Here is a 16128-nt window from a genome sequence, read left to right as displayed (position 1 = left end):
CAGAGTACAACAAGTGGCTAACACGATACAGACAGCTGTCCCTCACATAACTGTGAACGTATCCTTAATGTTTGAAAAGAAAATCCTAGGTTCTGGGCCAATTATTATTGATTCAGGGGCGACAGGAAATTTTATGGACAGAGGATTGGCAAAGGTTCTAGGTGTTCCTTTAGTGGCTAAGAAGGAAGTGGAGCAGGTAAGGGCAGTAGATGGTACATCTCTTTCTTTAGGTCCAATCACTCATAATACAGAGGTACTTGAGATGGAGTTGACTGAAGGTCATAAGGAAACTATCTCTTTTGAATTAATTGACGCCCCAATCTTGAAAATAATCTTGGGTATGCCCTGGCTTACTCTTCATAAACCTAGAATTGATTGGAGTGCAAGAATTGTATCCCTATAATCAACTTTTTGTAAGGAACATTGTTTCTTAGGAAAATATCATGAAGAGGAAGAAAGATTTGTGAATTCAGTTTCGTTTTCACTTGCAGAAAGAGGGGCAATAGGTTTTGATGTTGGAGCAGTAGTGGGTGAACTTCCTATTTGTTATCAGGATTTTTGGGATGTATTTGATGAAAAGGAAGCTGGAGAGTTGCCTCCTCATAGACCTTTTGACTGCAGGATAGATTTGGAGCCTGGAGCTATTTTACCTAGCAGTACGGTTTATGCCCTGACAGAAAAAGAGAATGACTATTTGAAAGAATACTTAAAGGAAAATTTGGCTAAGGGATTTATTCGGCACTCTCAATCGCCGGCTGCATCACCATTGTTCTTTGTGCCAAAATCTGACAGTTCTCTCAGAACTTGTATAGATTACAGGGCGGTAAATAGAATGACAGTAAAAAATCGGTATCCTCTCCCTCTCATCTCTGAGATGTTAAATCAAATCCAAGGTGCCACCATTTTTTCTAAATTGGATTTACGTGGAGCTTATCATCTTGTACGAGTTCAAGAGGGGGATGAGTGGAAGACGGCATTTAAGACCAGATTTGGCTTGTACGAGTACCAAGTGATGCCATCCGGTCTCTGCAATGCCTCAGCGGCTTTTCAATTTTTTATCGATGAGGTTCTCCGGGAATTTCTTGATATTTTTGTTATCGTTTATATTGACGATATTTTGATTTTTTCCCAAAATCTGGAGAAACACAAAATTCACGTTCGACAGGTCTTGAGAAAATTGAGAGAGAATAATCTTTACGCTAAATTGGAGAAGAGTCAGTTCCATACGAATTCAGTAGAATTTTTAGGTTTTGTGATCACTCCTTGTGGTCTGGAAATGAATCCGAAAAAGGTGGAAGCGGTTCGTGATTGGCCTACTCCAACGAAGGTGAAGGAGATCCAGAGTTTTTTAGGATTTGCCAATTTTTACCGAAGATTCATTGAAGGCTTCTCCAGTTTAGTAGCTCCAATTACTCGACTTTTGAAGAAAGGAGTTCCATTTGTTTGGGACGTTAAGGCTAATGAGGCTTTTCAAATATTGAAGGAGAAATTCATAACTACTCCTATCTTGATTCATCCTGATACTTCTAAGCCATTTTTTGTAGAGGCTGATGCTTCCAATGTGGCAATGGGAGCAGTGTTGTCGCAGAGGCATAATGTTACTGGACAATTGCATCCAGTGGCCTACTTTTCTAAGAGGTTCTCACCAGCGGAAGAAAATTACACCATTTCAGATCGAGAGCTTCTTGCGATCAAAGCAGCATTTGAAGAATGGCGACATTTTTTAAAAGGAGCACGTCATACTGTGACAGTATTAACTGACCACCGAAATTTACTTTTTTTGAAGACAGCAAGAACTCTGACACCTCGACAACTAAGGTGGTCTTTATTTTTTGCAGATTATGATTTTATAGTTACTTTTAAGCCAGGAAATCAAAATAAAAAGCAGATGCTCTGTCACGGCAATTTCCAGAAAGTGAAGTTAAGTCGGTCTGTGAGTCACTTCCATTGATCGCTCCAGAACGTTTTGTTCTTGCTGGAATTGAGAAGGAAAACGAAATCTTCAAGAAAGTTCGAGAATCCATCTCTGAGACACAACTTGAACACTGGGTTCGTTTGGATCCAGCTCGTAAGATTAAAGATGGTTTGCCTTATCTAGACGACAGACTCTATTTACCATCTATTGAGCTTAGAGAAAATATATTGAAGGAGTGTCACGAATCAGTTCTGGCAGGACATCCAGGATATCGGAAAACTCTAGAGTTGGTCAGAAGACATTTTTGGTGGGATAAAATTCGACAAGATACTCTTAATTTTGTTAAGACCTGTGAAGTTTGTGCTAGATCTAAGAACCTCGTCGGAAAGCCTTCTGGGTTATTGGAACCGTTGCCAGTTCCACCGCGGCCTTGGTACTCAGTGTCTTTAGATTTCATCACGGATCTGCCACAAGATAAGGGGTGTACATGAGTATTGGTTGTAGTTGATTTACTCACTAAAGAAGCACATTTCATTCCAATGGAGGGAGAGGTTACCGCCGATAGTTTAGCTCACAGTTTCTTGCAAGAAGTAGTAAAACTGCACGGAATTCCCAGTCAGGTCATCTCAGACAGAGGGTCTCAGTTTATTTCTAAGTTTTGGAGAGCCTTTTGTAAGAGATTGGGAGTTGAGGTATGTCTATCATCAGGTTACCATCCCAAAACCAATGGGCAAGTGGAAAGGATAAATCAGGAGTTGGAGAAATATTTGAGGTGTTATCTACAGACAGGGGAAGAGTGGGTAGATATGTTGTGGGTGGCAGAATTTGCATATAACAACTGTAGTAAGGATGCCACCTCTATGTCTCCGTTTTATTTGGGACAAGGTTTTCATCCTCGTTTTCTTAGTATTGAGATTAATAATGATTCTGGAAACCCGGAAGTGGAAAAGAGACTAGAAGTCATGAAAAGAAATTTGGAAAAAGCAAAAAGGGTGTTGGTGGAGAGTAAACAAAAATATAAAAGATTTGCTGACCTTAAAAGAAAGACTAGTCCCCAATATAGTGAGGGAGATTTGGTGTGGTTATCAACCAAGTTTTTGCGAATTAAAGGAAGAAATAAGTTTTGCCCTCGTTTTGTAGGACCGTTTGTTGTCGAAAAGGTGATAAATCCAGTGGCTGTTCGCCTTAGATTACCAAGACATATGAAAACTCACCCAACTTTTCATGTTAGCTTGTTGAAACCTGTGGTTAAAGGAACTAGATTGACACCTACTCCTTCAGCAGTTGTAATTGAGGAAGATGATTCAGAAGAAATTTTAGTTAAGAAAATTCTGGACTCTAGAAGAGTGAGAGGAAAGCTACAGTATCTCATTGATTGGGAGGGTTTTGGCCCTGAAGAACGCACTTGGGAGAAAGCAAGTGATGTGCATGCTCCTCGTTTGGTTGAAAGATTCCATAAGAAATTTCCATTGAAAAGTGGCCCAGGGACTGGGTGTTAGAAGGGGGGTACTGTCAGGTACTGTCAGGTTACAGTGGCATATTCTCAATTACATTGGGTCTGGGGAGATTTAGTATAGAAAGGTTTTGGGAAGTTTTTATGGAGTTTAATTTTAAAACAGCCAATTTTGCCCTTAACATTCATTGCAGTCTATGGAGAATGCCCCAAGCCAAGATGGAGGTCCTCAGTCTAAATTCTAATTGGCTGGTGATTGTTTATAGGGAAGACAGTGAACATTCTAAACTGCCTTTCATCGTCTTTGCCCAGCTGAGAGGTCGTGTACTAAGCTGCTCCTGCTTAACTTGTTCAGAGGTTTCAAGTTTCAAGCAGTCGAGCGGCTTCTTTGGAAAGTAAGCAGGAATCTTTATGGAGTTCGTTTTGGCACAGGACAGGAGTAAGAAGATTTCAAGTTGCCTAAGAAAATAAGTTTCCAAGACTCTTCACAAGATAAGGGGCCTCATTCCGAGTATGGCGGTAAGGGATAGCGGCCACCGGTAACGAGACCGGTGGCGGTAATCCCTTACCGCCATACTCCGAGTTCCCTTTGCGCCCTCGCCCTTAACGCCTGCTTTGAGCAGGTGTTAAAGTCGAGGGCGCAAAGGGGCCTCCAAGCCAATAACGGTGACCGTAATGAACGGTCACCGTTATTTGCATCTTCCCCATTCCCATTGAGCCCTATGGGGGCTCATTTGGGAATGGGGAAGAGCCTTGGTGAATGTGGAATTACCGCCCCGCCAACCTTGGAATGGGGCGGTAATTCCGCCATCCACCAAGGCGCTGCCGGTCCGGGTACGGCGTCAACCAAGGCGTTAATAGTGCCATTGGTTAGCGCCGTACTCGGAATGAGGCCCAAGTTCTTTTAAAACTCAAAACTCTTTATCTAATGTTCTTGTTGAAGAGTTAAATTGATTTTCAAGCTCATATGAAGACATTTAATAGAACGGTAGTGCTATCGTTTGTTTTTCTTTGTTACGCTACGTTTTTTCAATCAAGCGCGTGGTTTTTCCGTTAACAGAAGCCTGCGCGTGAAAGTCTTCGCTTGCGAATCTAGCGCAAGCTCTTTCGTGTCACGTGATACTTTAGCGTGGTTGGTTTTCAGCGCGTGTGCGTTTACTCGCTCCTTGGATAAGCGCGTGTGGATTTTTCCCGCAGTTTAGACTTCAGCGCGTGTGCGTTTATTCGCTACTTGGATAAAGCGCGTGTGTATTTTTTCCCACGGAATGGACATTATCGCGTGTGCTTTTTACTCGCTCCTTGAATAAGCGCGTGTGCATTTTTCCGCGGTTAGGTTTTCAGCGCGTGTACGTTCTACACTCAGTTTGGATTTTTATGCGTGTGCAAGATATTTCCACGTGAAATTTTTCGTCGCAAGTTTCAAAGGCAGTTAATAAGAAATATAAGAACTTTCCAGAAACACTAGAACTTCCATTTACTTTTAATGAACTTAAGACTTTGATCAAGCTTCTTGAGTTTTTAGAAGATATCTTCAAAGTTAATTTCGCATTCATGGACCTACTGAGAAGGCTGAATGATCATTGAGATTCAAGTCAACTAGTAAGGAAGTCTAGTCACCTTATCACTTCTCTGGGCATTCTGTAGAGAAGTTCCAGGTATGGTTTTTACTTTTTTTGGTAAAGGATATTGAGAATTAAGGTTAGTATAGTACTCAATGAATAACAAGGTGTATATATGTTTATGTTTTTACTACAGGTGAAGAACCAGCTAGTTAATAGCTTCCAGCCTGGTATTTGTTAATTTGTCCCTTCCCCCTTTCCCCTGGAAGTGAGGTAAACTGAGCAGTTTATAGTATCAGCTCAGAGTGCCACATTTTGGGTGGATTGTCGGGGGCTCAGCAGCTTCCGCAGACACCAGGATCTCAGCCTGACAGAGACCCTAGGGCCTTGTGCATTGTCGGTGAAAATATAACAGTGCGGGATGGAGTATAGATAGTCGTTTCTGCCAAGGGGCCAGGCAGGCTTGGACCCCATCATTCGATGAGTACCATCCGCCGAAGCAGAGTTATCGGTGGTTAAAGAGGGGGCAGCTTCAGCGGTTGTTGATGTTCTTCCCCTTGGAGGGTGGGCCGCGCATCCTGCGACGACCCTCCACTCGGGACCATGAGCGGAGAGACTCTCTGTTAGTTCCCTCTGGTGAGTGGCTCGAGCTCCCAGGGGCCTCCTCTCCCAACTCCGGGTTCATGAATAGTTCCGCTTCTTGCAGGAAAGGGATTTGTCGAGTTTTCCCCTCCCATACGAAGGCGAGGCCAGAGGGGAAGCTCCAGCGGTAGGTTATCTTGCGTTCGCGTAGCCAGTCAGCCATGGGTTTGAGAGCTCTTCGTTTTGCTAATGTCGCTGCTGCCAAGTCTTGGAAAAGTGATATCTCTGAGTCCCTAGAGCGGTTTTCAGCATCTTCTTGCTTGTATTCGAGTGCCTCACATCTGCACTCCAGGGCCCTAATTCTATCAGCTCCCTCTCCGATCTCAAAGTTCTGTTCGCAGAGCGTTGTTTCAATTTCCTCAGTTCTTGACTCGATCTCCCCCACTCTCTTGTCCAGGCGAGCAATTTGGGTTTTTACTTCTTCCATCCCCTTTTGGAATTCCCTGGTGAGGGCTGATAAGAGATCGTGCAAATCAGCTTTTGTGACAGACTGGGAAGCCATGGTTGCTTGGAACTCGGGCGGGGCATTTCCCATTCCCCCCTCGCTGCGCTCTCTCTTCTGGTTTTTCTCCCCCCCTGCAGGCATGTTCAGCAGCGTGGAGATGTCTGTTTGCTTTGTTGTTTTGTTAGCTCTGGGCATAACTATGCAGGGAGAGCCCGCGCCCAGAGGGAAGGAGAATCTTTCGCTCTGCTTTGGATCCCAGGGGTCAGCTAGTGATGTTGGGGGGAGGGCCCGGCGGGCACACAGAGAGTATCTGGCTAGCTGGAGAGGGCGTCCGGGTCCTCGCAGCAGGAGGGCTCCTGCGACCAGGGCCACGGTGCTGATGGGACGCTGCGGTCCGGGTGGATCAGGACCCCCTCCGCGGCTGTGTACCGGAGGGGGGGTGTTTGTGCCTCGGGCAGGTGTTGCGGGGGGCCTGAGGGCCTGCAGTGGCCCCCACGGATCCCGCCGAGGAATGTTCAGGAGCTCCGGGAGAGGGTCGGGTGCAGGATCCTGGAGTGTCGCTCCTGAGGAGGCCCCACCTCCGAGGTTGAAGTTGAGGCAGAGCTCCGCTCTTCGCCCAAGGGTGCGAAGTGTCCCCAGCAAAGCCTCTGCGACCTGGGCCGGGACGCAACTGGGCGGCTCAGGTCTGGTTGGTTCAGGTCCCCCTCTGTCGCCGCGCTCCCGAGGGGGGGGGGGCACTCACCCCAGGTAGGTGCCGGGCTCCTCTCCGAAGTTGAGCCCGATGGCCCACCGCGACCTCAGCAGCTCCCGCCCAGAAGCAGGTACCCAGTGAGTCGCTCCTGGCTGAGGACATGATCCGCTCTCCGGCGGGGGGGCGAAAGTTCCAGGAGTCAGGCCCGTTGGAGGAGGTCCCCAGACCAAGGCCTCACCCCCGCAGAAGCGCGCCAGTGATCAGCGCTCTGGTGGTTCATGCAGCAGAGGGGAGGGGAGGCCGCCAGGCGCAGGGAAAGAAGAAGGCGCTGCTTGCCAGGGGAGCCCCGCTCGGCTCACCGCTCCGCTGGAGGCTGCTGGTGGTCTGACGTGTCGGGGGCAGGTCCCGGAGCCCCGCAGCACCCAACCCGTGTCGCGGGCTCAGATCGGGCTGCCCCTCCAACGGCCGCGCTGGGATTAGGTGGAGTCCGCCATTTTCCTCTCTATCTGTAGGAGGGATCTGCGTGCTTCAGAGCAGCCGTTAGCCCCCACGGTTTCGCGTCGGGAGACTTCCAGGACATGCACCAGCCTTTGCTCCGCACAGCGTTGCTTCTTAGCAGGTTTAAAACTCAGATTTCACCGGGCATTGTGGCTGGTAGCGTGGTGCCAGCCGGGAGCTCTCACAGAGCCAAGCCGACTGCCATGACTCAAAGCCACACCCCCCCCCCTTGTTTTTTGCATAAGATTTGAGAGATGGCCATCTGGAGTAAAAGGGCACCAGGACCATTAGATTGCCCTGCTAGGCCACAGAGGAAGTCCCTGAGGGAGCAGGATGGATAAGGTTACAGCCTGTAAGCCCTCAGTAGGATAGGGAGAGACCAAACAGTAGGGATACCCTGGTCGAAAATAAAATGTCGAAATGTATTTTTTCGAATATGTCATTTTTTCTTTTACATGTTTTTTTTTTGTTGCTTTCGTGCGTTTAAAAAAAGAGTTTAAAAAAAAAGGGGGGATTAGGGGGGACCCCCCCATTTCGAACAGAAAATTTAAACAAAGGACATTCTACATTTTTTTTCGGACATTTGTTTTCGACATTTTGACTTTCGACATTTTGTGATTCGACTTTATCACTATAAACCGGATACCCTGTCTCTAGGGAACTGCCACTGCAAATGACCTGGGAGATTGGGCTAGAGAAAAGGAAGCTCCCTCAAAGGTTGAGGAAAATGTGTACAGGGACCCCAACTAGATTGCAAGCCCCAATTGCCTTTCGTAGCTGCAATTCTGTAATAAAAAATGAAAACCTATTAGATTTGTCTTGTGACTGATTTATCACTGTGTCACAACTGCCACTATGACTGACCCATGTTCTTGCCCAATTTGTGGGAGAAAGTATCTAGGAGTTAGCATTGGTTTGGATTTAATAAATGGTAATATATTTACAAAATGCCCATACAAACAACATATGCAATTGATCTGGGATATGAGTGAAAGAGTTTTTACTCTTTTATTTAATCTTTATTTACAAAACAGAGATATTCACAATTTTGACATGAATATATGTTTTCAATAAGTTCTAATTTGACTGTCTGACAGATTCTATTTCTAAATCACCTTGATTTAATGCAATACACTATAAAATGAAGGTGTACGACATGACACTAAAAATACTTCCATTCCAATTGTTGTGAACATTTTAAGTAGATTGCTGGATTATGTCATTTTTTTTAAATATAGTTGATAAATATGTTAACATTCTGTGTCTTACTTGTTAGCAACAAGTCGCATCACTGTCCAGTCTTTCGGAAACATCTCCGGTCTTATAAGTATTCGAAAAACCGTAAAAATCTGCAGAAGGAAATCCTAAGGAGGGAAAAGACAATAGTTTCAATGTGCGACTCACTTCAAAATCAGAAACAATTGCACACATGTTAGAAAACCATCACTCAGATTCCTGTTGTGACTTTTGTAATCTAAGTACTAACTCTTTTTATTCCCAATGAGAGAACGATTGTGTCATACTGTGCGGACAAAGGTCTATTTGAGTGTTGCTAGAAAGGTATGCTCAACTCATTCGCGCAGCCCGAGCCCGAGCATGGCCTCCAGTGCATCCACTACCACATGTCAGTTCCTTAACAAAATACAAAAAACTGGATACTATTGTAACACAATTTGGGGTGAGTGGGAGGAAGGTAGGTTAAAGTGGAAGCAGGAAGTTTAAGAATCAGATTGCTGATGTTACCACAACAGCTATGTGTATTTGTACCCTTATGCCTTGTGCCCTCCTTTGGCAACATGCGACAATATTACAAAATACTGAATGCAAATGGAGGGCGGCGCTGCAGAAGACAGCTCGCAAACAGAAACTAGTGCATGCAGACAACGGATCTCGTTATGACTGCACATGCTCAATACGTCAATAAATGCTTAAGTCCCAAAGGGGAAAATAAATTACTTAGAAAGGAAGGCAGCAACCAAATCATTAAGGAACCACATGACAGTTGGCAATGCAAAATAAGAACCCTCTTGAACACACATACGTATCAGACAAAAGGCCTGTAAAGTGCCCAGATTAAGGTCGCCTTTGGCCAATGACAGCAAAAACTTCAGCACTATGAACTCTTTATGCTAGACCACCTTGTGTATTTGTGTATACGTCAGATCAATAACAACTTTGGAAAAGCTTTAATCCTGATACCTCAGTCTCTTGATGATCAGGTATGAAGGTTTGGGATCCCAACTTTGGAAGAAGAATCGGACACCTTCTAGGAAAAAAGCTCCTGCCTTAGAGGGCGAAAACTAGATGAACATGGCCTTTTAGTGCAAGGAAAGATAATCCACACTGCCGGTCTTGTTAATGTGATGCAGTGGTATTGTCTGATGAGAGCTGAAGGATATTTTTGGAGATGTTAGCAAGAAAGGGTGCAAGGGCACGGTTGGTGGCCCTCGGCTCCAAGAACCTGATGCAGTAATCGGTTATATGCAATTTCATCGCTGGGAAAAACCATCAAGGGGTACTCAATATATTTATTAACCCACAAAACGCCCTTCCCAACAAATTTTTGGACTTTTGTAATTATATAAACAAACTCCAGTTCTAGAATATTTGGGGGAAGTGTTGGAAAGTGGGTTAAAAAAGAAATATCGAGCGCCCCCGGATGTTTTTTGTCAGCAATGAAATCACTATATACCGCAGTAATCACTCTCCTATTTATCCTAGAAGCAACCTAATAATAGGCTGGCCTAGTGGGCTGCTCATTCAAAAACAGAGGCATTTTTCACCAAAGTGTGTTGTGTCTATGGTTACCAAAACATCATGCTGCAGGTAGACTGGACAGAGAGGCCCCCTAGAGCAGATCACAATACACTGTGACAAACACACTAACCAGGTCATGCAACTCTTCCAAAAAATAGTACTAATACAGTAAAAGGGCCTTTTAAAGGTATTTGATCCATACTTGAGACCTTGGCATGGGAAAGATAAACAAGACGATAATACCTAAAAGGCAGATGCACTTTGAAGCCTACAGGCGAGAGCCCAGCTAAAACGGATACACTGCCTAAAAGATATCCTGGGTTCTCTTGGGAGACGGGAAAGACATCCGAGTTTGAGTGTCCAGGAAAAGCACATCGAATTAGATCTTGTTTTACAGGCTCAGATTCGAATTTTTGAAGCTCAGAGAACCCCAAAGGCTAGAAAACCATGCAAGTCTCTTCTTGGAGTGTACAGAAACCACATCTGGTAATCTGGCCTTGATCAACCAGTTGACCACGTATGGAAGGACAAACACTTCCCTTTCTTAGGTGGGTCTGTCACAGACATTTTCCCCCAAATGCCAGCTAGATCTGGCACCATCAGCGCTTACGATGTCATGTTGGAACATGTCGTCTGCCTGCTCTGGTGGATTTTTAAGGATTTGTGTACCCAACCCTGGCCTAGAGCTATTTCAGAGCCCGAAGAATCGTGTGAGGATGGTATCCATTAGAAAGACCTTTTCCAAAACAAAAAAATTATAAAGCATACCCACCGTCGGGTAACATTTTTGAGCATTTCAATACACGCAAACCTATCATCATAATCACTTAACTAGCAGTTCCCTCTCTGAATGCTAAATTTAAAGACGTTATGCTGAGCACAGTAATGCAGATCATTGTTCACTTTACAAATTGAATCAGACACACTGTGCTTTTCTGCGATTGCTTCAGAATTAGACAAGAATAAACAGACCTGTCAGCATAATTGGGAACAGAATGCAGCTAAGCCGCAGTCAGAATCGCAGCCCTGCTGCTTGCTGAGGCACAGAGGTTTGATTTGCATGACCATACCAACATTAACAAAAATCAAATAATCCTACCGGAAGGCTATAATAGTCCAGATACTATTTGTACGGTGCCCAAACCCATAGAGGGAATTTGAAAGGGGAGAAATGAATGCTTAATGAAGGGACCCTGGGATTATTATCTAGGCTGAGCACTGCCACGCTTCACAACTTGACTATTGCATGGATAGCCCTTTAAGCTAAGCATCAATGGCTGAGGAAAAAACATTAACCAAAGGCAGCAGCGTTTTAAGACATACTTGTCTTGGCTATTGTTTCTTTCTAAAGCCATGTCATGCTCGCAAGCTTTCAACACACATTATCAATCAGCACATTGTTACTTACTGTGAACAGCAAACCGCATTTCCTACTACCCGCTGTTAGTCTACCCAATCATTTTAAATGAATGATAAACAGGAGAGGATGGACCGCAAAATCCAAGTTTCCTAATAAGTCTGCACTTGAACTAGGTTACGCTAAAGAGCTAGGGGCATCATCACAAGTTGGTATTACCGCCGGGATACCGCCTGGGCTAATAGCGTTACCACCACCCGGTCTGGCGCTATTAGCGCCTGATCAAGGGTTGAACGGTAATGGGTATTCTCCATTCCCCATTGGGTCCAATGGACCCAATGGGGCATGTTCGGCGCAATTAGCGCACGCTATGGGTGTTAAGTTGGTGCATTTAGCCCCAGCTTAGAGCGGGGGCTAAATGTTGCCAGACTCAGGATTGGACGGACCCTTAAATGTGGCAGTAATAGCGTTACCGCTGCATTTAAGGGCTACCACCCAACTCGTGATGAGGCTCTAAACAGAATAAAATAAGGGAAAATACGAACAGTTTTACAGATTGCAATGTGAATCGACTGATGCCTAGAAACCGATTACAGGGATAGGGGTCTGCAACCTTTGTTTCTCCAGATATTTTGGATTACAACTCCCATCAGCCCTAGCTAGCATAGCCAATGGTGAGGAATCATGGCAGTCGTAGTCCAAAACCCGAGAGCCAGAATGACAGGCTTTGGTGATACTGTACAGTCAGTTCAAATAACATAAAGGTGGTATGTAACGAAGTATGAATGAATCCTAGATTACACTGTCCAGTTGAGGTGCCAAATAGGACACGAAGCACAGCATTATCTGCATTATTCAGGTGCATGTAGCAGCTATGGCGTGTCAGGAGGAGGAGTCGGGCACGTTAAGGACATTCTTGGGCACATTATAGGTTCCCCGTTCTGGCACAAATGCTGGAAAAAATGCCATTAATTCCGGCACCAGCATTTTTTCCAGACCGGGGAAACACAAGTTTGCCAGTGGGGGCAGTGATCCACTGGCAGGCCTGACCAGCCAGGAGTTCCGGCATTTATTTGCTGGTAGGGGCCTGAATCACCAGGTGCGGTAGTACCGGTGCTGGTAATTCCGGCCATCACATCCATGGAGTCCTAATGGAATAGGAACATACCGGCATCTCCGCAGCCCGTAATATCCTGATAATGCTGGGATATCGGGCGGCGGAAACAGTAAGGCAGTTCTGCTGGTATCCCACGGGAATTACCGGCAGGATAACTGCAAAACTGCAATGAGGTCCTCTGACTTGTTTTTAACTAAATGAAGTGCATAAGGCCTATCTTTCCCTGCTAAAAGAGGGATTTCCCTACCTATCTAAAGGAACTTAAAGGTGCTTGTCGGTCGTCAGGAAGCTCCAAAGTAAAATGTCTGCAGTCCAAACCTAACTCTACCAGACCATACCACTAACATAACCAACTCAAACGAAGCAAAGACAGCATCTTTCTTCTTCTGGTCTTCTTGTATCTTCTGGTGTTATAAAAGTTTCTCTTTCACTCCATATGTTTCCTAATACAATCTTCTGCAATAGTCTTTGTATATCTCCTTGATAAGCTCTTGTAGTTCTTCCACAAGGCTCTAATGTCTTATCGTCTCTTGACTGATATTATAACTGTCTCTTTCTTTATCTTGTTCACTTGGTAGTCTTATTAGACATCCCTCATTACAGGATTTTATGCCAGGCTTTCTCCACTCTTCATATTTAAACTGATAGTGTAATTGTCATTCCTGTCATGGTATTTGTTTTCTGTCTTTAACTATTTCCCATACAGGGTTGCTCGTTAATCGCTGTATCGGTTTTCCATGCTTCGAGTTGAACAGTTTGTTAGTGAATATCTCGTCTTTATGCCTGGGATAAATTTCCCCTCTTCAAATAATTTTGCCCTGGCGGCCTCCTGCTTTTCCCGTTCTCCCTGGTGCCTCTGTATATGAAGGGGAAAATTACAGGACTTAGCATTCGCTCTGGCATTCCTCTGCGGTATCTGGCTTCGCGTGCTTCATGTTGGGTGGCTTCCCATTCTCAGCTTTCTTTCTGGTGGCTGCTGTATACAGGTGCTGGCAATGGGGAGCTGCTCGCACACCCCGCTGTGATGGTCTTGGCATGCTTCAACGGGCCTCCTGCCCACCACAATCTGGTCATGGCCATGACGCTACCTGGGACAGGATTCCTCTCTCCTGCTTCTCAACGGTGTCCCTGTTGTTGCATGCACCGGGCCTCCGGTGTCTCATGCTGGCGTTCTTCACCTCCTCTAAAGTTGCAGGCTCCACGTCTCATCTCAGCTTCGCCTCTCCCAGGCATAATCACGTCATGGGGCTTCCCCTGTGTGCAACACTCATTCTCTCTCTCGTTACTCGACACATCTCAGTTAAATGTAAGTTTCTCTTTAAAGATAAATTTTCCTTTCCTTTTTCATATTGGTTTGTTTCAGCATTGCCTTCAGCCAAATATATAGGGATCATATTAGTCTTCACCAGTGGTCGAAGTGTACGAAAAGAAGTAGTGGAACTATGTTGCCTGCTGGCCTGCACCCACTCCCCACAAACCCCATTGCCATGATCCCTCCCACGCACAATACACCCCCCAAACACTTGCACCTGCTGTTAAGGGGAATGTTCAGTGCATTGCACTGAAAGTGAAGGTTTCAACTTCTTCCTACACTTTTATTTTAAAACGAAACCATTCCGGAACGGTTTTTTTTTAAAATAAAAGTATAGGAGCTGTAAAAGGTAATTTAAAAAAGTAGAGGAGCACCGCTTCCGACTGCTCCCGCCCACTTCGACCACTGGTCTTCACAGCAGGTAGTCCTGTATATGCTGCTATGGTGTGTGGCCCAGGAAGTTCCTCAAAGGAATGAGAGTCCCTATCCCCTATGGGGGAGTCTCACCCAATGAGGTCCCACTTACCCAGACCCCTAGGGAGGGTCTTGCAGAGTGGGCTTACCTCCCTAGTCTCCGAAGGGGATGCTCCCCCATGAGGAGAAGGGGCGAAAATTCTTGATTTTTCACACATCCCAATTTTCCACATCAGAAAAGCCACATGAAAATCTATTTTAAAAAGTCTACATCTTATGAAGGAGAATGGCTGGGAAACAGGTGTTGTAAACTCTTAAGGATAACTGTTTGGTTGAACGTGCAATCCACTACTAAAGCAAGAACTAAAGGTGCAAGAAGCACTAGAAAAAACAAAAGCAAGTAAACAGCCAAGCAAAAGGAAATTGATCTGTGGAGATTCTGTTCTATTGACTGCTCTAGTCTAGTACTGTCAGTTGTAATCTCATCCCTTAAGAAGGATAGTACTTGAATATAAGGGAAGAATGCTTGAAACCGAGTCTTCTCCTTAGCCTGGGTTCATCTTGTGTGATGCTGCAGAACCTCTGGGATGCCAACCTGAAGAGCAAACCCATGCAGCCTGTGTCCCTGTTGTTTGAATGATCTTTCTACATTGAAGGCCCTCTCACTGGTTTGTCCAGGACACTACTGGACAACTTTGGGCACCTGCCTCTTTCCTACACTGAATTTCCCATACCCCATTAAGGAAGCCACTCCTGTATGGCTCTAATGGTATTATGTTGCCCGTGGCCAATATTTCCTTACTTTTTATTTATTGTGGTTTGGTTTATAAAAACCTTTCACAACTATCAAAATATAACAGGTTAACAATACAATATTTCATCAACATACAAATACACAATACAAAATCTACAAAATGTGAAATACCAATTTACACAATCATTGCTTTCACAAATGCTAACACTGCTATTGACAGCACTGTCTGTTGAGCAGCAAGAATTCTCACCCACAATAGTTCCATTTGCAAGCTTGCCTCATGATGTACAAATGTACTCGACCATTAGCGATAGAACATCACATTCTACCAGCTGATGTTAAAATGTTTCGGCATAAGCTTTGCAAAACAAACATATTCTGTCCTCTCGTGAAACCCTGGTTCTGGAGCCCATCCATTCATTAGTTAAAAATAAGTAAAGTTTTAACCTAATGAAATAGTATCGAAAATCACGAGAATGATAGCTTAGCAAATAATAATAAGCCAAATTAAAAGGTTTCACTTCCACCCATAAATGATAAAACAAGTAATATTTCATGATACATTCTCGGTTTTGAATCCAGTCTTGACAATTGAGTCTTCATTTTATTTTGTTTGGATTCTACACTAACTCATCAACAGTAGAATCAACAGAATGTAATTTATTACAACAAAGTGCTGTCCATTCATTAAATACCTGACAAGATTTGTTTGTTCTCAAAAAGGATATTCACAGGAGAAGTTACAATCTTACACATTGACAAGAGACCAAGTTTCTGCCTAATCACACTAATAGGAACTCCATCAGATCTCTCTACCACAACAAGGCCTCCATTTTCCCTTATGCAAAGCAAATAGGCTGTGTTTCAGCACCGTAAATTAATCTAGGCAATACTTTTACTTTGTAAAATCTCAATAATGGAGCAATGGAAAAGCGCCTAAAACGCTTATCCAGCATTTTCATTAAACTCCTGACACCTTAATTTTCGGCTGTACAGGTTTGTACAGTTTCTGTTTGCCCCGTTGCTTGGATAACCAGGTATTTGAATTGCCCCACTACTTCCATTTTAATTATCCCTATATGGCAATTATACCTTTTAATCTTTTTGGATATCCCGGCTTCAAGATCAGTTTTTTAGTTTTTGAAAACAATCTCTAAATCCACATTTGATAGGTATCCACCCACCACATTTAAAGACTTTTGCAGTCCAATAGG

The 16128-nt window shown here is 44.4% G+C and overlaps 1 protein-coding gene across 4 annotated transcripts in view; it reads right to left on the bottom strand.

Annotated features, from left to right (window-relative positions):
• DOCK4 (dedicator of cytokinesis 4) overlaps positions 1–16128 on the bottom strand; it is a 2129281-nt gene that overhangs the window by 808374 nt on the left and 1304779 nt on the right. For all 4 annotated transcript variants that reach the window (XM_069627915.1, XM_069627916.1, XM_069627917.1 and 1 more), the window contains exon 27: positions 8473–8567. In XM_069627915.1, the coding sequence (XP_069484016.1) occupies positions 8473–8567 (95 nt within the window). The remainder of the gene's footprint in view (positions 1–8472; positions 8568–16128) is intronic.

This window comes from Ambystoma mexicanum, chromosome 12, assembly GCF_040938575.1.
Source record: "Ambystoma mexicanum isolate Mex_15411 chromosome 12, UKY_AmexF1_1, whole genome shotgun sequence".
In the NCBI taxonomy this organism is placed as follows: Eukaryota; Metazoa; Chordata; class Amphibia; order Caudata; family Ambystomatidae; genus Ambystoma; species Ambystoma mexicanum.
The sequence above is the reverse complement of the archived record's forward strand: the minus strand, read 5'-3'. Positions and strand labels throughout refer to the sequence as shown.